General features: G+C 50.4%; 1 protein-coding gene across 1 annotated transcript in view; it reads right to left on the bottom strand.

Moving 5' to 3' along the window:
• XYLT1 (xylosyltransferase 1) overlaps positions 1 to 19,025 on the bottom strand; it is a 313,276-nt gene extending 294,251 nt beyond the window's left edge. Inside the window, exon 1 of the mRNA XM_012530405.2 lies at positions 18,693 to 19,025. Coding sequence (XP_012385859.2) covers positions 18,693 to 19,025 — 333 coding nt within the window. The remainder of the gene's footprint in view (positions 1 to 18,692) is intronic.
• Positions 19,026 to 20,384: the final 1,359 nt, after the last annotated feature.

The raw sequence follows: 20,384 nt of genomic DNA on the forward strand, positions 1-20,384 counted from the left end.
GCCATGGCCTCTTTATTTAATTCTAAGGCCCTGGTGTTGTAAGATGCATCTGTGATTTCATAACAGCTTTCGGACAGAAGGGTATGTGAGGAAACATAAATACCAATAAACATATCCCAAGTCTTAGAAAGAGTGGAATATAAAAAACACGCATCTTAAAAGGAAGCCAATTATTATTACTATTATTACAATTACTGTATTATTTTTAAATGACAAAATGGGTACAGAGAGGTTATGTGACTTATTCAAGACCACACAGCCAGGCAATAGTCAAGCTGGGAATAGGATCCAGTCCCCATGTGCAGAGGGAGGAAAGCGAGCGAAGAGGCAGGATCAGTCCAGTGACTTCTCCAATGATCAACAGAGATAATAAAAATAACTTTACCATGCTTAATTTGTGCTAAGGCACTGAGCTATATATTCTTTATATACTAACCTGTATATAACTCGAAGAAGATACTGTCAACCTCCTCGTTTTATAGGTGAAGAGACCAACGCACAGAGACTTAAAATAAGTTGCCTGGGAAGCGGACTTGGCCCAGTGGTTAGGGCGTCCGTCTACCACATGGGAGGTCCACGGTTCAAACCCCGGGCCTCCTTGACCCGTGTGGAGCTGGCCCATGACCACTGCTGACGCGCGCAAGGAGTGCCGTGTCGCGCAGGGGTGTCCCCTGCATAGGAGAGCCCCACGCGCAAGGAGTGCGCCCTGTACAGAGAGCCGTCCAGAGAAGGAAAGTGCAGCCTGCACAGAAGTGGCACCGCACACACAGAGAGCTGACATAGCAAGATGATGCAACAAAAAGAAACAGAGACTCCCAGTGCCGCTGATAAAGATAGAAGCAGTCACAGAAGAACACACAGCGAATGGCCACAGAGAGCAGACAACTGCGGGGCGTGAGGGGGATAAATAAATAAAAAATAAAAGAAAATAAAGTAAGTTGCCTAAGGTCACACAGCTGTAGGTGGCAGAACCAGGATTTGAATTCAGGAGTCCCGCACCAGAGCCCATGCACTTAACCTTGTCCTGCATTCCCCAATTGAGATGAGGGACATGTGAGGGCAGAAAGGCATAAGAACTCCACACCATGTCCCCCTCTCCCACTCACACACCCTGGCAACAGTTCCTCTGCACCTGGAGAGCATGTCCTCTCCTCCCTGGGAGGAAGGCAAGTCCAGGCCTCTCCTCCACACACTGCTGCACACTGGGCTCCGGCTAAGTCCACCGAGGGAGGAGGAGCCCAAGTGTGCAGACCCATCCTGGACAGAGGCCTCTGACCATAGCTCCCCACCTCTCACTCACCCTGCTCCCAGGAGCTTGGCAACTGTCACTCCTTAACTCTCACTGTGCAGGCACAGAGGATGGGAGACCCCCAAGAGGTGAGAAGCAGACAGGACGTCTGCTGGACCTGCAGCCAGAGAGGCCCCCACCAGGCAGGTGGGAAGAGGCAGGGCCAGCAGCTGGGAGAGGGGGACCCCCTACAGCCGGTTCACTTCGGTCCAGTCAGTCTTCAATCACATCAAAAGTCTCAGCATCAGGTAGCACCAGGTAACACAGGTAACAGGTAAAGAGCATGGCACCTGTGCCAGACTGCCTAGGTAAGGAAGCAGATCTGCCCCGACCCACTGTGTAGCCTTGGGGAAGTCACTTCCCCTCTCTGTGCCTCTGTTCCTCCATCCACAAAACAGTGACTTCAACAATGCTCAATCACGGGGTGCTGCAAGGATGGGGTAGGCTGCTTGGCATGCAGTAAGTGCTTAATAAATGCCAGCTGCAATTATGATTTTTCTTATAATCGTTACTTATCATCATCATCAATACCGACACCATCATCATCATCAACAGGCCTTTGCACTACCGACTTAGAATACAAAGTGGAAGAATAGAGCTCCCATCCTTAAGGAGCTGGGAATATGGTGCAGGAGCTGACAAAAGGCCACGTAACAATACAAAATGCTGAGTTCTAGAAAACCTCTGGCCTTTGGGTCTAGACACGTCACTTTAAAGCAGCACTCCATAGCTCTTGCTTTTAGAGCACTTCTTCATCTGACCTTTCAGAAAATTTCTAAAGGAAACCAAAATGTACTGAGCACCTACTAAGTGCCTTTCATCAGTCTAACACTGGGGAGTCAGTGGGCTAGAGACCAGCTGTGATGCTCGTGGGGATTGCTATTTACGGGCTGCTTCTGCACATGCTTCGCCAAAGCAACCACCTGGGATGGTTGGGGAGGAGACCCAGTAAGTCCCTCTGGAGAGCGCAGGACCCTGCTGGAAGGAGGAGAGACATGTGCAACTTAGGCACAGGTCGCCACGACAGACCGGACGTTTACAGCATGAGTAATCCCCTAGTCTGTTTTAAAGGTGGCCAGACAGCGGTCCTGGGAGGCTGACCAAAGTCATCCACAGAGCAAGATGCAGCACTGGACCCCCGGTGCCCTGACTCCCCTAAGTCCAGAGGTCTTTGGGCTGCTTGAGCACATCACAGAGGGACACTGCGGCCAGGCAGCCCGAGCCAGCAGCCCCCTCTCTCCACCATTTCTCAGGCTGCGCTGACAACCCCTCCCTCCTCCATCTCTCACTGCCCCCCTCCCCACCAGAATATAAGCTAGGGGAGGTCAGGGGCTGTTTTGTTTGCTGCTCCATCCCCAGCTGCTGGTACAGGGCCTGGCACAAGTCTCAGCAATACCTGTTGAATGAATAAATGTCCATGACTGTCCTACAAAAACCTGTAGAGCAATATTGCATATTTATGCAAAAGTTCTAATATCTGACGTAGGGTGAGTCATCAGTGGATATGGCCGAGTCCAAGATGACACGGCAGCCCGTGCTTAGCTCACCGTGCCCCATCGCACCCTGGCAGCCCATTCAATGACAAGGAGAATCCCTGTTTTACGAGACCCACGAAGGCTTCAACCGCGGGGCAAAGCCACACTGGGAACCTCGAGGGAACTAAAGGCGTTTCCCAAAACACTGAAATGCCTGCCATCCTTATCATTCTTAGAGGCAAGAGGAAGTGGTTGGTACATTAAAAAAAAAAAAGGTGCATAAAATTCGCTTTGCCTTCGTAAGGGCAAGCTAGTAATAACCTTCTCCAAATCTCATGAAACCTCAGTGACTTTACTCAATAACTCTAACATGGGCGTTGAGCAACCATTTGGGGTCAGGAACTTGCAGTTGTTCAGAGACTCTAAGAGGAACTAAATGAACAATTTGTATTGTTGGGTTATTAGGGATCTCATGGATAAATGCTACTCTGTTTATGTGGCCTGTTTCATGAATTTCTGCTTTTATTTTTATGAATGCCCCTTCCCTATCTTCTTCTTGTTCATTCTCAATGACCTTTTTTAAAGAAAATAAAAATTAGACTCATTTTCATCATTATAACCTTTCACATTTACTGTTAAAAGCTAAAGCACTTTTAAAATAGGCTATCAATTTTCCTCTGGCCACAGTTTTAGCCATACCGCATAGTTTTTGACATGAGGTGTATATATCACTATATAATCTGAAATTTTAAATTTTATTTCTTCCTTGTTCTAAGAGTTATTTAGAAGAGCTCTGTTTGTACATTTAAATTTCTAAGCGATTGCCTTTCAGAGCCTCATTTTTAACATTTGGTATTGTTTTTTAAATGAGGCCTGGAAGAAAGAGTTCTACTTTTAAAATCTATTAAGTATTTTTTTGAGATCAAGTTAATTATCAATTTTAATTAGGACACTTAGGACATTTAAAAATTAGTCTTTTTTTGATTAAAAAAAGAGTTGTTCTCTAGAAAATCACACACACACACAAAGAGCTTTGTAGAGAATTCCAATATATACTTACAATTCTAAAGTTTTATGTCTTCAAAACTAAACATCCAAAAAAGAGAGAAGGAGCAATAAAACCAGAATTTAAGCATAAAGTATCCTCTGATCTTGGAATTCCATACCCAGGAAATTATAAACATGACACTGAAGGCCTGCAGCCCCATTTTAAAGACTAAAACTGAGGCTGCCAGGGTCTGAGTCAGAAATACAAAATATTATTTATTAGTATTATTATTACTATATATTATTAATCAAACATATAAAATGAGATCTTAGCTGAGACTGGTTACTACTCCCCTAACCATTTCACCACAACTCTTTCTTCCAGAAGACATACTGAATGAACACGCAGCTAAAAGTCTTCTTTTGCAGCATCCCTTACGTTCACTCGTTCCCAAGGCAGCACCAGGAGACCAGCTCCCAAAGCCCCAGGACTTTATTCCCGATAAAGTGGGCTGGCTAGAAAAGGAAGTTGACACAACTCCTTGACAAGCCCCAGAAAGCATATTAAGTCGTTTTCCAGCCAGTGTCAAGCAAACCTGGAAGACAGTGGCTCTTAGGGAATCCTGACATTCTCCCAACCCTGTCAGTGCCTTCGCCTGCGAAAGTGGGACAGCGAATGGAAAAGGACGGGCATGCAGGAACTCCTGCGACATCGGCGCTGCTAAGCAGGACTGACACGGCACGTGAAGGCAGCTCCTGGGGGGGGTCTCCATGCTCCCAGGCCACGGCCACACACCAGGTTGGCAGTCCCCCAAGGGACATTTCGGCCCAGTGTCTTGATGTAAAATGACACCTGCCACTGTGGGCTAGAGATCTTACTGGGGACGAAGAGCTGTATTCATCTGTTTCCCAGCAAGAAAACCAGAAGTCAATCAAAGCAAAAAGTGACATCGGAAAAAAATGCCTAATTCTGCCAGCCAGACCTATTTTGCTGCAAAACGGTGAGAGTCCTTTGGACACTCTGGCTTCCGTATAAGAAATTAAATGATGGCACCATTCCCCAAAGCAGTTAAAGCAGTTAACATCAGGCATGCTCCCAATATCCTTGGCAGTATCAGGATGAAAGAAGAGTCCTCAGTGAATGAACTGTGGTCCCAGTGACCTTCCCTTTTTGCAAGACCAATTACTTTTTTGAAAGTAAGCCTTGTCCCAGAATTTCAGCATATGAAAGGATGAAAGATAAGACTTCCAAAATTCAAATACACTTGTCACATCAAGCCCAATACAAAAATGGTTCAAATAATGGTTCTTCTGCCCCTTTTATTTGAACCTATAATTAGCATTATACCCATTAAATATATGTCCCAGAGACTTAAATCTTCAGTCTGTTCATATCCTGTTGAGCCCTGAAACTCAGCAGAGCTGCAGCCAACACTTAACTCTCCAGTTCATCGGGCTCACCCAGGAAAACTAACAATATCATGATATAACATAGGAAAACTAACAATATCATGATATAACATGGGGCATTTTGGGGACATTGGAATGGTTCTGCGGGGTATTGCAATGCTGGATACAGGCCATTACACATTTTGTCAAAACCTATAAAATTGTACGGTACAAAGTATAAACCATAATGTAAACTGTAGGCCATGGTTAGTAGCAATGCTTCAATACATGTTCATCAATTGTAACAAATGTACCACACTAATGAAAGATGTTGTTAATGGGAGAAAGTGTGGGAGGGGGAGGGGATGTGGTATATGGGAATCCCCTATACTTTTGATGTAATTTTTCCGCAATTTAAAACTTTCTTTAAATAAAGAAGAAAAATCCTAAAAAAATAATTTTTAAAAAAATTTTAAATTCCCTTCTTGGATATAAATGCACAAAAGAAATGCACAAAAAGTGTCCACAGCAGTACTATTTGTAATGGCCCAAATGCCCATCAACAGAATGGAGATAAAAAGTGTGGTATATTCCAGAATAAAATACTATACAGCAACAAGAACGAACGACTACATCTGTACATACCACGATACATACAGGGTCAGCAAACTTTTACTGTAAAGTACCAGGCAGTAAATATTTTAAGCTGTGCAGACTCTGTCCCGACTACTCACCTTTGCCACTGGGCACAAAAGCTGCCACAGACTATACGTAAATGAACGGGTGTGGCTGTGTCCCAACAAAACTTTAAGAACACAGAGTTGAGATTTCATAGAATTTTCACATACTATCAAATATTATCCTTTCTTCTGCTGTATCTTTTACAACCATTTAAAAATGTAAAAACCACTCTTGGCTCACAGGCCCCATAAAAACAGGCCGTGGACTGGATCTGGCCTATGGACTGTAGGTCACCAACCCCTAAGACAGCTGAATCTCACAAGCACAACATTAAGCAACATGAACGAGACCCAGAAGGGTCCATACTGCAGGATTCCACTTCTAAAAACAGGCAAAAGTAACCTGTGGGGTCAAAAGTCACGAGAGGGGGTAATCCCAAAGGCAGGGGGCCCAGAGGTAGCAAGACAGGGAGACCCCAGGGTCAATAATGTGTCCTGAGTCTGGGTGCTGCGTACACAGGAGAAAATCCTTGAGCTGCCCATTTGTGATTTGTACACTTTTCTGCATGTTTGTTGTACTTAAGAGAGTTTATCAAGTTGTTAGCGTCAAGGCAACCTCAAAATTAGAGAAGTTCAGCAATCCAATGAGATTAGCTATGACTCTTTCACGATCGCCAGGTATGCAGCGGTGCCAGAGCATTTAAGCATATTTAGTAATAAAAGGCAGATGTCAATTATTTTCCTTCCGGCTATTATTGCATTTGCTTCTAGGGCGAGGTGCGTTTTACAGTTTAAGGGAGGATGTGCTACCCTTAGATTCTGGGCAAGCTACTTTCCTTCACATCTGTGGGAAAAGGTAAAGCTCGTCCAATTACCTGCTCCTCCTCCCATGGAAATCTGCCACCAAGACTGCTAACATCAACAGCAGCTGGCGGAACATGTGGCCTTCAGCCTGCACACAAACCTGGGCTGGACACGCATAAAGGGAAAAGGCCAGGCCTGGCTCGCGTTCCATTTCCAGAGAATGTGCCGTTAATTTTTTTTTTCTCACAGTCAGCAGCTGAGACTCACTAAAATCCATGCTTGTAATTATCGCTGTAATTATTATTTTAATACAAATCAGCAACTTATCAAAATATTACCGTGTAAAATGCTGCCTCTCCACTACAAGACTCTAGATGGAGAGTGGATGCTGCCAGCCTCGGACTGTGTGCGCTGATGGTAGAAACCCAGATGAGGGGCTCTCACCAGCCAGATGGCCAGCTTCAGCCAGGGCTGAGGTCACAGGCATTTCCAGGCCTGTTCTCTCTTAAAAGGCGGTGAGTCAGGCTCCGCATTTTACATGATTGTTCACCCCCGAGCAAAGCATTCGCTTCCGGGTCTTGGCAGTTCATCTGTGCAATGGGCAAATGGGGTCGACTTTCTGGAGGAGCCCCTCTAAAGAACGATTCTTATTATTTGCACTAGTTATGCTCTACGAAGTCGCCGCGAACCCTGATTTAGCATATACCAAACCACTACTCTAGAGGAAATACAGGGTTAGGTTCCTGCAAGGTTCTGGTCACATTTTTGGCAACCTATGAATATACAACCTTGTTTTCGGTGTGTTTCTGTTCAAAGATAGCTTATTTAATATATATTGTGATTTCATTAACATCGAATTCACGGCCAATTGCACAATGACTCATGCCTGAACAAAGCTAGTCCAACATACATACTCTCTTCAGAAGGCACATCACAGCCATGCTGCACAAGGAACACTAGACGGCACTTCAGCATTACACGTGGGGGCCATTTTAAACAGCAAAAACCAACAAAAAGCGCAAAGCTACAAAAAAAAAAGTGGCACTAAATACACTGTGAAAAGACACTTGTTTACAGCATGAGAGCAGCCAACAAGACGGCAGCGTTTCGCCCTGTTCAACTCAACCTCGCTGGGAACACAAACACTGGGTGGCTCAAATATTTTGCCACTCTGTGCAGGCCCACGGAAGACCACAAAAGGGCCACGAGCACTGATTTGGGGCTTACACACACATTTTAGCAAGCAGGCAACCTCGCAAAAAGGAATCCACAAATAATGAGGCTCAACTGTGTTTTCTGTGTTCTTACTCTTTTGTGAGTTGTAAACTTGTGTCCCAACGGGGGCCTTGCTGTTGACACATAAGCAGAACAGACATGGGGGTGGGGGGTGCATGACCAAGTGCAAAGCAGAGGCCCCAGGCAGACGGGACAGCCACATCTCATCGCCTCTCTCTGACCGTTACTCTTGGGGAATTTAGGCCAGCATTTTGAAAAAGTGTAATAGGAAATCCAAATTAGACGTTTGTCCGAAATTACTGATTTTAAAATGTGACCATTAATGAAAATTAAAAAAACAAAGAGAAAAAGAAAGCTGTAGGCTGCCACCCTCCCATCCATCCTTCCAGTCCCAGACCTGATGAACAAGAGACATGGGTGTCCTCCTGGTTGGCACTCCCCATCAGTCCTTCCCAGGGCTGGCTTCCGCAGACGGTCATGTCTGTGCAGAGCCAGTTCCCCAAAAAGAGTCTCTGTACTCCAAAGGAAAGCCAAAACAGCAGTCAGCCTCTCCCCCTAAACGAGTTGCTAACGGGGCCCGTGGTCATCTGTAAACCAGCCCCGCTTTTCCCTTACCACTCTCTACCCTGCTTTCTCCCTCATCGCCTCACCTTCGAAACAAGACGGCATCAGACGCCACAATTCCAAACTATTCCTCAATGGAGCGATGAGAAAGAGCAGGTAATGAGGACATTTTACACCGGAAAATGAATTCCCTCTCACGCTTGATGACAAGCAAATGGGGTTCTGTTTGTGTCTCTTACAACAGCTGCCCCTTCCAAGCTACAGATAAAAGAGAGAGAGAAAGCGAGGCAATGAATAGGCTTTTATTTCAAAGAGAACATCTGCAAAGCATGGCCCTACATTAAAAAATAAACAGAAAACAATCACTACCCTGGGGGGAAAAATATTGCCCATTGCATCTCTAATTCATAAAGCCCCATTTCACAAGGAAAGGAGAAGAAAGAAAGAGAACAACTTTTTCACATCCCCAAAGAAAGGATGCTTAATGAGGGAACCGCTGTATTGCTTGATCCATCTAATCTGGTTTTAATACTATCCTTAAATAATGTATACATTAGCTCTCCATTACCAAAAACATTTGTTTATTTTATTAACGTGCGTCTGGTTGAGCGCTAAGACTTTGCAAAATTATCACACTGCGCTTGGGCCCTGCTTATATTGCCACTCCCCTGGCTCATTATAAAATGATTAGTGGTCTCCATTGCCCTTTTGAATTGCTGTGAAAGCTCGTACTGCGGTTGTTTTCCTGGTTCTGAAAAGGAGAGTCTTGGTTCAGAGTTAAGTTAATGCAGTCATTACGGGCCCATTTGGGGACATATTCATCACAGCTAAGTTCACGTCCAACACACGGGGGACCAGAGTACAGTCAACAGGCGGCAAAGCCGAGAGATGCACGTGAAGGGTGGAGGCCCACGTCACGGAAAAACTGGCTTGGGGCACTCTCTGGGGCAATTACCATCCCATAACTGTGGGAGTCACGCAGAAGAACAGCTGAGAATGTGAGTGAGGACCGACCACGGGGACTTTCACTTACAGGGACCCAGAGATCAAAGCACTGTGGACGTGATGCCAGTTCCTCCTGAGGTCTAACTTAAATCCTCTCTGCTTTAACTGAGAAGACGACCTTCAGACTTGTTAAGCCAGTGTTGATCAAACCTTGGTCATTCCAATACCTTCTGGAAGGGCATTAGCCATGCAAATTGGGACTATGTTGAAGATGAGGGTTACGGTTTGGTCCTATCGCTTCCGTGCTTTAGTTACATTCACTAACTTCTTTTTACTTAAAGGCCACTTCATCTGCATGCTAAGCAGTAAGAGCCTTGATGGTGTCATCTGGATTAACTGGTTCTATTTATATATTTCCCCCCTAATAAACATTTAAGGAAATATAGACCTGTTACAATTTTTTTTTTAAACGTTCACTCGAGGAACAGGGAAGGGGCGCATCTGGGGTGTTTATGATGCAGGCTTTTGATCTGCATGTGGATCACCTGGGTATGTTCACACTGTGAAAATCCCTCACAGGACCTTTTGAATGCAGAGTACATTTTGGGGTGTGTGTGTGTGTGCGTGTGTGTGTGTGTGTGTGTGTTAAGCAGTTAAAACAATAGATGCAAAAGTTAACTACTGAATACCTTTTTGGAAGATGTGAACAGAAGCTCTTTAAAACTCTGCTACAGTGAAGAGTGCGCGCCACGTAGCACCTGTGGTCATTGGCGTGTCATGGCCGGTGGGCACCGCTACTTGGCACATTCTAGCATCAGTCTGCAGCCAGCCTGGCAAAAGGCACGTGAGGTCCACCCCAGCCACAGGAAATCCTCAACCGGGGCCCCTTATTTTCTCTCAGCAACCCAGCCGCCGCCTTCATGGCCCTTGTTACAACTTGATTTTTAAAAATGTTGTGGTTATGTTTTGGAGGTGCCTGGCACAGAGCAGGCTCTCAAGCCCAATCTGCTGAGCGAGTGGGAAACCCTAGCGGCTTTCACTCACTCCTTTGCTCCCTGCTCCCCCAGGATGATGAGCTGCGCAGGAGGCCGGGAGGCCGGCTAACGGGCGTGAACTCTCCCCCGTCCTTCTGCTCAAGGACACGACGCCCCATTCACACGGGGCTTTCTCACCTGTTCATCGCATTTGACCCTCATCGATCAGCAAGTGACAGACGCCCCGGAAAGACACAGAGATGAATGTCACAGTCCCCGACAGAGTCAGGACCGGGCCAAGGTTCTAGGAAGCCTTCCCCTCTCCCACCTCCCCGCCCTCCAATCTGGGGCACTCCCCGTTTCCTAACTCAAGCTACTGAAGGGCGAGGTCATAGCCATGCAGAAAGAGGAAGGCAGAAGGCTCAAAATGGCAGCCCCAGAGGGGAAACCAGTTTGCTAAACTGTAGAATGCCCATGTCTATCTTCACTGAAGATGAACATCTCTTGGGAATGACCTATCATCTTGGGAATGGCCTGTCGTCTAGCAGAGTTGGCACCTTCTGGGTACGCACCAACAAGAGATGGGGGAAGGAGGGCTCTAGGGCTCTAGTATGCCCAGGGGACGGCAAAGGCGCTCCAGGTAAATAACTGCTGCGAATAAGCCACAGGGGGGATAACTGAAAGGTGCCCACAGAATTTATTTTCAGCTTTTCACAGGGACCATGGAGATCTTCCAAATGGGGGCTACATTCTCAACAACCTAAAGGAGCCGACTGGTGAAAGAAGTGGTCCTGGGGGGCTCTTGGGAACCTGGAGAGCCCATGACACTCCCCCCAAGGGGGCAGCCACTGCTCAGCTCAGCCAGCTAATGTCAAGCAAGAACGTGCAGCCAGTTTTGTGACTGTTAAAAGGAGTTCTTAAGATCCGCCCTGGCTGTGGCATATCCCCAATCTTTAAATTCTGCTGCCTTTTAATTTCAGCACATTGCACGGGCCACAGGCTTGAGAGCCGCCCTTGCAAGCAGCTCTCTCGTGTTTGTGGTTGCACCGGAGAGAAGGATGACCATGGGCAAGAGCTGTGCCTCCTCAGCACGCCCTGTGCGGGTGGGGTCCTTCGTACCCCACCGTGCTTCAGATGAGCAGACTGAGCCGCGGAGAGGTGAGGCAACGTGCAGGTCACACAGACACCAGCGCCTGAGCTGGACCCGGGGCCCGTCACAGCACATCCCCCGCCACCATCCTGAGCATGACGCCACATGCCTTGCCGGCCCCGCGGCATCCGCCTGCCCGCTGCCCGGCACACCCCATCTCCAGGCTCAGCCCTTTGGCGGCGAGTGGGCAACCCTGGACCACGTTTGTGAAGCCGTGCAAACCTGGGTGCACAGCAGGAGAAGTGGGGGCTTCCAAGGCCCTGAAGCCCATCACTCCTCACTCCAGCTGTCCTGGGGACACCACTCTCGTGTCCAAAAGGCCACCATGGGGGAAGGGGAATAGGGCTAGGATAAGGCGTCTATCTGCAGAGGCCCCGACACACAGCCTGCTGGACTGGAACCCCCACGAGGGCAGGCAGCACACCCGTCCTGCTCGCCCAGGTATTCCAGATGTACAGATGGATGGATGTGTGGGAAGGAGGGAAGGAAACAGGAGGGAGAGAGGGAGTGAGAAAGGAAGAGGTGAGAGGCATGGGACCCAGTGATTCAACACGGCAAGGACTACGAAGCCAGCCTTCGGAGGCACCACTCAGGTTGACGTCCTGGCTTGGCCACTTCTCAGGTATTTGGCTTTCATCCAACTTATGGCTTTTGTTTTCACTTTTTTAAATCAGTAAAGCAGAAAGGCAGGATTAACTTGCAGGATATTATAAGGACTCAATAATCTCGTGAATTTACAGCACCTGCCACGGTGTCTGGCACAAAGTAGAACTTCAATAAATGGAAACCACTGTCATCATCATCATGACAGTTACATCGCTTGCACCCCTCTGGCATCACCTTCTCTGTCCCATCAACTCAACGCCTTTGGGCTTAAGCAATGTGCCTCCTGGCCAGTGATTACACAGCTGCCCTGGGAAGAGAAATTCTCATTGCTGCATTACCTCATTAGCACCTGCTGACACATCAGCCCAGATGAGATGTCCAGATAAGCCGGCAGTCACCCGGCTGGGGACACACCAGGCCTGACATTAAACAAATCCATTTCATTACCCTCAGAGGAAGGGGGGAAAACACCCCCTGAAAAAGAAAAAAAAAAAAGACTCTCCACCCCAAAAAAGATTGCCCTTAGGGCGACACCCACTGCCAGGGGTCTGATCCCAACCCGCTCTCCTCCCTGCTCACCACAGGGCTGCAGGGGACGTGACACCCACTTTCCCGGCAGCATCTCTGGTTTCCGCTGGGGTAGGGGGCAACTCTAACCACCTGATGAATATCTGCGGGCCAACGGGTCGTTTCTGTTGCAGGAGGAAGGAAGTACCCACAAGACCATCTGGACTGCCCATTCGTAGAGATATCTCCCCACGACATCTCACTTCTCCCGGGCTCTCGGGGACACGTCCATCAGGGGCGCCCCTGGAGAGAACCAGAGAGGTTGAGCTGAAGGGGCCAGGGCAGAGCTGCTGCAAACGTGCAGATGACGAGGAATGAAAGAAGGATCCCTGCACGGCGCTCTTCCCCCACCTCTCCTGGTTAGAGGAGAGCTGAATTCACAGCTTCTTCCTCCAGGCGATTTGACCGCTCAAGGTCGATCCTTCTGGCCTAGGATGGGTGCAGATTTCATTCCAATGCCACCCTTTCCTTCTCCAGTCCAGGGGGAGGGGCACTTTGACCCAATTAACTGCCCGTGTGTCTCCTTAAGTGACTGTTGTGGGTCCACAACATGCTTCTAAGAGGGAGGCGATGGGGTAGAATGGCTGAGGTCAGAGCTCATGGTTCAAACCCCAGCTCTTGCTGCTCATGACTACAGACTTGCAGAAAGTTGCTTAAGATCCTCTGCCTCAGTTTCCTCACCCTAACAAAAGGTTTAAATGAGCAAGCACTTTTAAAGCACCCAGAACAGGGCCTGGTTCTAGTAAACCGCATGACCGTTTGCCGTTAAGATTATAACAGTTCCTGCCTTGGAGGGCTTAAAACAGAGCCTGGTATCTAGTTACTGCTAATATGCAATATTATCATTAATAATATCATTACCTTTCTATCAGTCTCATTATTTAGGGGTCTGATTCAATGCCTATCTGTTCCTTTTCTTGGTTTGACACATTTTTAGGAATCTGCAATAAGAAGTGAGAAAAGCGGCACAAAGGTTTTTCAGGAATGATAAGGCTGCATTTGAGGAAAAAGAACTATGCAGGCAAAGAGCTCAGAAATCTGCACTTCATTTGGAGTGGGGCAGACTTGGAAGTGAATCCCAGCTCCGCGATGTGCAAACTTTGTGAATTTAACAAGCTTCACCTCTCCGAGCCTCAGCTTCTTCGTCTGTGAAATGGGGGCAGCCACAGTTCGATCCCACAGTGTCAAAAGGATTCAGTCAGACAGGGAGTCGATGTTTACACAGGCCCCAGTAAGCCCGACACTTATGTGGCCCACCTGAAATAGGCAACTACTAGCCAGGTATCCTTAGTTTCAATTTTGTATGAGTTGGGTAACAGGTCTCCCTTCCTGGATTTATTTTGGTGAGCATTTAATAGCACAGTGTATGCAAAACTCCTAAATGATGCCTGGCATACAGCTGGTGCTCAATAGATATGGTGCTCCTCCCTCTACCATATTCCATCCTGCTCGAAGGCTGGCACACCTGGAAGGAGCAGGAGGCATCATCCCACCTTGGGTTTTACTCAGACCCTATTTTGGGTGGGAAAATGAATAATTGTGGATAATCACCTATTATCAAACAGTCCAAGAATTTCAAGAACAACAGCTCCCATTTGGGCACAAATTACGTGCCAGACCCAAAGTCGGTTCATGTATAATACTACATTGCCCCCGGTGAGGCAGCCCCAATTCAGAGATGAGGAAAACTACAGCGGCCTGCCCACGATGGCGGAGAAGGTAAGGAGCAAGGCTGGGGGTTGAACCGGGGTTTGTCAGACCTGAGGATGCTTAGAGGAGGTCTCCTAAGTTTGGGCTGGGGCCTGGCCTTTCTTTCCTGTGGCTTTTTCTCCTGTTCCCACACCCTCTCCTTTGAGCTTGGGTTTGGTTTGGGCTGGGTGTTCGATGTATGTATTTATTTTTATTTTATGTTGCCCAAAGTATTTTCTCTTTGTTTCTGGAAGATGGGGATCTGGACCCACAGGAAGAGAGAGAGGCAAAGGAAAAGAAAGCGCTTTCCTAGGTGACAACTCCTAGAACATCAACCAAAGTAAGGGCTGCCGCCAGCGCTCACCCTGTGCAGCCCGCTAGCTGTGCAGGCAGTCATTCTGCACGTAGATTTAGGTTCCCAGTGGTCACAAACAGCTCTGAGCAAGGGCAGTTCCTTACACAGAGAGAGCCGTGAGGACACTACTGTTTTCTGGAGAAACACACCCATGCATACACCCATGCACACACACACACACACTACAAGGATGCATACAATGATGTCAGGCCTCTGCTGTAGCTCCAGACACCAAATTCTTTTTCAATTGGAATCATGGCCTAAAGATGGGCAATTCCTAGTATACCTGAACTTATACCTTGGCTTTCTATCTTTAAAAGATCAAGAATTTTGCCACCCAACTCTCTGGGAAGTGGAAAAAAAAGAGCATTGATAAACTAGAGAGAATGTGCAAAAAGTGAGAAGACTAGAAGGAAAATGAATCTATATATATCTATATATAATAGAATATATATACACCTATGCATGTAATAATTTCTTCTTTTATTTATCTATTTTACTTAACATTAGTACATGATTAAGCAGATGGCAACATTTGTGGTAAGATAAATATTATTTAATGATGCATACTTCTGTATACAAAGTGCAAAGCATTGCTCAAACAAAATAAAACTTCATTGAGAGTGTGGGAAAAAAATATGAACCATCAATAAAATGCCCTCTGTTCTCTCTAATCTCAAAACATTATGGGTAGAAAGAAAAGCTACGCCTCCAAAACTGCTAGAACCAGAGGCGGATCTGGATAGAGAGAGCCAATTTTTCAAAGTCACTCCAATGGCTGAAAAAGTCCTGAGTTATTTGAGTAATGTGAAGTATGAGGAATTTCTGTGGAAAAATCACCATTTCAAAGGGGTCAGATAATACAGAAATCCCATTCTACATTGAGTGAGGTGGGAGGAGGCCATTAAAAAAATATAGGTTTTTAAAATGAAACTTATGAGTAACAATTTCTCTCTGGGCACAAGCATTAAATGGGAGAACTACAAGGACCACAACACAGCAAAGGGGGTGAAAATAAACATTCATCCCATCAACACACGTAGCTCTCTGTCGTCCTTTCTCCAAAATCCACTCAGAACCCACAGTGTGATCTTTTTCATCACGCATACACCTCCCAATGTTTCTCTCTCTTCATAAGTGAATCTGTCAGTTTCTTACATTCTGAGTTGATAGTCAAACCCACAGTTTATAGGAAACCCAAAGAACAAATCAGGGTCACCTCCGCAAAGCTCAATGTCAACCCACCTAATAATTCTAATATTTAAGAGCTGTGAGAAGACGCTGAGGCAAGAGGAAAAGGGGAGCTTGCACATCTTTTACGGACACACCCATATTGCCACCATCCTCCCTGTGTCTGACTTCATCTGCTTGGGAAAGTAGGTGTTTCTTTTTGGTTTCTTAAATGCACAAAAATACAAGCAGGTCCTTCCACCAAGCAGCACTTGGCCTGGTTTGGAAAATGCTCTTCCACGCCGTGCCTGGCCCAGGACTGTGCTTCAGTGCCCTGGCTCTCCCTGCCCCCGCCTCCACCCAGGAACCACCACCCCCACCTCCCGCCGGCAGCAGAGCAGGTCGGAAGCTGCCTCACGCTCTTTACCAGAGCCATCTGGAAAATCACGGGGATTTTTTTCCTAATGTCCCACTCCTGAATCTGCTCCCAGAACATCGTGCCGGCAGCCCCAGCGGGGTCTGGAAACAAACCACACGTTGCAAGGGCCTCTGCAGCTTGCAAAACGGTCTAGTCCTCTCCGGGCCTGAAATCCAAGTTCAGACTGTACCGGACTCTGGGAACAGCCTGCCCCCTTCTGGCCTCCTTGAGTTCCATGGAAGGGCAGGGCCTGGGTGGGCGCAGGTGGAGGAGTCGAGAGCCCCAGCTCCACCCAACAGGCCTGAGCTGTGATTTAGCAGGACACGGGGGTTGAGAGGCAGGGAGGGTGATAGAACACAACAGCTGGAATGGAAAAACACGAGCGATGAGCAAATAAAATATAAATCCACAAGAGACAACAGTAAATGGAGTGGCAGAGAAGAGGAAAGAAAAAAGAAAAAACCACACATACGTCAACATCTGGAGGTCCAGAAATTGAGACACTGAGCTATGCAGGTGGGGTACAGCAATTGAACTTGGAGGAAAAAAGCAGAGTTTCAGAAAAAACAAGACAACTCTGGTGCTGAAACTGTCATTCCAAAAGGAAAAACAGCCAAGTGCCCACTCCTAGATGCTCCCATCTGGCAAACTCTCTGTGGGTGAGAGAAGACGACACTGGGCTGAACATACAAAATGGGAATGTGGACGGAGTGTTCCAAATATCAGAACCTAAGAGAACCCAGCCACCCCGACCTCCTCCTTTCTCTCTGGTTTCAACAGGTGGCATTTGCACCCAAAGGCATCTCCCGCCGCCGCCTGAATCCCAGGTGCAAAGAACACAGCGAGCCCCACGCCTTCCCCATCCACTCTCTCTGTGCTCCCAAGCTGGGCTAGCAGTGCTTGCCCCCAAGCCCCCCACCCCCTAACCCCTAGTAGGGCTCCAAATCCGAAAAGAACTCTAATTGCATCTCTGCCCAAACTCATCCCTATCAGCTCCAGGGTGGCGGAGGCAACGCCTCCAGGCACCCTTTGCTGTAAACCAGAAGCTGCAGGACACTGACAGTGCGCATCAGGCATCGTGGCACAGGCTCCCCTCCCCACAAATGAGGGAAGGACGTCTCCTCGCAGCCCACATAGACCGGCCAGCAACGTGAAATGCCGTCACATCGCATCTCGGGCTGCCTCAGCCCACGGGCAGAAAGAGCTGCACTCTGGCAAAGAGAGCCAGGCAGCCTCCACGCAGGTTCAGCCCTCGAGAAAGCGTCACACGGTGGTACGAAGGCAGCCTTCGGTGCCCCCAAAGTGCCTAACGACTGAGACGTGCCTTCAGTCCCTCAGATCCTGAAATACCCTCCCCCCCCCCCGGCTGGGTAATATCCCCCAACGATGAGACAAGTGGCATGAGGAACAGACAGACGCACAGAAGCCCACTGTACCTCCAGACAGACGCACACACCCACGGGGAGCCACGACCCTGACCCCGAGTTCAGGGCGCCGACCTTCGGCCCGGCCAACCCAGCCAGGCAGCCCAAGAAAGAAGGCGTGAAAGGCGTCCTTGCAGAAGTTGGGGACGGCGAACGAAGACACATCAGCTCCCAGAGGGCTGGGGAAGAAGCCGATTCAGAGCCCTGACTGTTCACACCCAAGGAAGCTAAAGCCCCGGCTGTGTGGTCAGACACGAGACAGACAGACAGGAGCAAGGTCCATGTCCTCAAAGTGGAAAGCCCCAGCAAGCTGGAGTCAGAGAGTGGACGCCAGACAGGGACAAGGTTAGAGACAGAGAAGGGAGAGCCGGGAGGGGGGGGCCGCAGGCACCAGAGATGGGGAGATGGGCGCCAGGCACAAGCCAGGGTCCAGCAGCAGCCCAGAGACCTAAAGTAAGGCAAGGCAGCCAGGGCTGGGTCCTGGGGACTTGGGATACCCACCCCCGAGTCTCCCCTCAGGTCAGGGCAAAGACAAGAAGGCGGCAAACAGAGGGCTGAGTTGCCTGCACCGAGCTGGGTAAAGCCCGGAAAGATGCCGCGAGAGCCATGCACCCACGGCAGCGGCGGGGGTCCGGGCACCACGCACGCACTCAGGCGGGGAGCCACGCACCGACACCCACAAGCAGAGAGCAAGTCCGGGCGCCCAGCAAGAGTGACGGGGGACAGGAAAGCTGCCAGGAGCTGGCAACCCCCAAAGCGCCTCCTCCGGAGACAACTTCCCCAGACCCCAAGGTGGGGGCAGTCGTCAGACTCCGGCTGGGGCAGCTCACAGCCCCCGAGCCTCGGCTGGGACCCCCACCCCGGCGGCCAGGGGCACGGGGAGGCGTGGAGCCAGCAGCTCGGGGCGTCCCAGATGGATGGCCGGGGTTCAAGGCTGCCTGCCCCGCTCCCTCTCCGAAGGGGTGTCTTACCAGCGCCCGGGCCGCCGGCTGCAGCGCCCGGGCTTCTCCGGGGCCGCCTCCCCGCGCCCGCGCCGGGGGCCCCCGTCCTCCGCCGCCGCCGCCTCCTCCTCGGGCTGCAGCCGGCCGGGCGGGCAGGTCCCGGCGCTCGCGGCGCGGGGCCGGGGCCGGGGGCGGCTGCTCCGCGCCGCCGGCCGCCGCGCCCCCGCGCCGCTCGCCGGCCCCGGAGTCGAGGCTGCTGAAATTCCACACGACCAGCGTCTGCAGCAGCAGCACGGTGAGCGCCGCGAGCAGCGCCGAGTGCGAGCGCCGGGCCAGCCTCCGGGCGCACGGCGCCGCCACCATCTTCGGAGCGGGGCGGGGGAGCGGGGCGCGGGGACCCCGGCGCGCTCCGGGCCGCCCCCGCGCTGCCCGCCGCTCCCGCGGCCGCCGGCTCCGCTCGGGCTCCCGCTCGGGCCGCCGCCGCCGCCGCCGCCGCCTCGGCTCGCCGCTGCTCCTCCTCCAACGCCGCCGCCGCCGCCGCCGCCTCCACCGCCGCGGCGCGGAGTTTTCAGACGGGCAGGGACCCGGACGTCACCAGGCGGAGGGGAGGGCGGGGAGGCGGGAGCGGGGAGGCCGCGGAGGGGGCGCCGGGCGCGCGCTCGGGCCCGGGGAGCGCTGGGCGAGGCCGGGGGGGGGGGGGGGCGGCCGGGCCCACCGTGCTCCTCGCCCCCCACCCCTATCCCCGGCCCGGCGGTGGGTGAGGGGTAAGGGGCTGGGGGGAGGGGGACAGGAGCCTGTGAGAGAGGCGGGGCCTGGGGCGGAGCCGAGGGAGGAGAAAGGAGGAGGGAAAGGTGGGGGCGAGGAGGCAGGACAGACACCCCCAGAAGAAGGGGGTGGGGGAGGTGGGGAAGAGGAGGGCAGTTCCCGCCGTAGAGGAAGGAAAGGCGGGGGGCAGAAAAGCCAGGGGGAGCTTTTGGGGAGGCCGTCCCGCTCAGAGTCAAGGGGAGGTCAAGATGAGGGGGGTCCCGGGTCCCACCCTTCCTGTGGGAAGCAAGCGCCAGACAGATGAGAAGAAGGAAGCTCCCCGATTTTGCGGTCCAGGGGTCCTTGGTCGGCACCAAAACTCCTTGGCAGGTGGGAACGTGAGAAACTCTTCAGGGGTGTCAGATCCACGGAAGGGTCCCAGCTCACCACCTGGGTCCCTGGGTCCCTGGGTCCCTGGCTTGAAGGGGCCGGGGGAGTGTTTGAATGAATCTCTTAATCAGCACAAGCACTATGAGTGGCTCCTGAATCACAACACACACACACACACACACACACACTGCCCCCCAGTGCCAACAGTGCACTAAGTGTCCCAGTGAGTCACGGGTCTGGTCCCTAGGGTCTCACAAGCCAGGAGATTCATTTAAGGTTGGCTTAAAAGGCCAAAGGGAGCCAAATGGAGTGTCAACACGCACAAGCTGCGAGCCCCAGTGCCTGGCCCCTGAGCCTCCTGCCAGTCCCTCTTCCCATCCATCCTAAAGCCTGCCTTCCTGCCTGCCCAGGGCTCAGCTCCTGGGGGGAAGGGGTCTTGCCTTGTGAAGTGGAGTTCCTTCTAGTCTTGGCTGGACTGTCCCAGTGACCTTGAACCAGAAAGCTCCTCCCTGGGCTTGAGCGTCCTCCTCTGTCAATGAGGGTTTGGAATGAAGGATCCCAGAGGACTCAAGTTTCATCCTCTGGCTT

This window comes from Dasypus novemcinctus, chromosome 23 (assembly GCF_030445035.2).
Source record: "Dasypus novemcinctus isolate mDasNov1 chromosome 23, mDasNov1.1.hap2, whole genome shotgun sequence".
Taxonomy (NCBI): domain Eukaryota; kingdom Metazoa; phylum Chordata; class Mammalia; order Cingulata; family Dasypodidae; genus Dasypus; species Dasypus novemcinctus.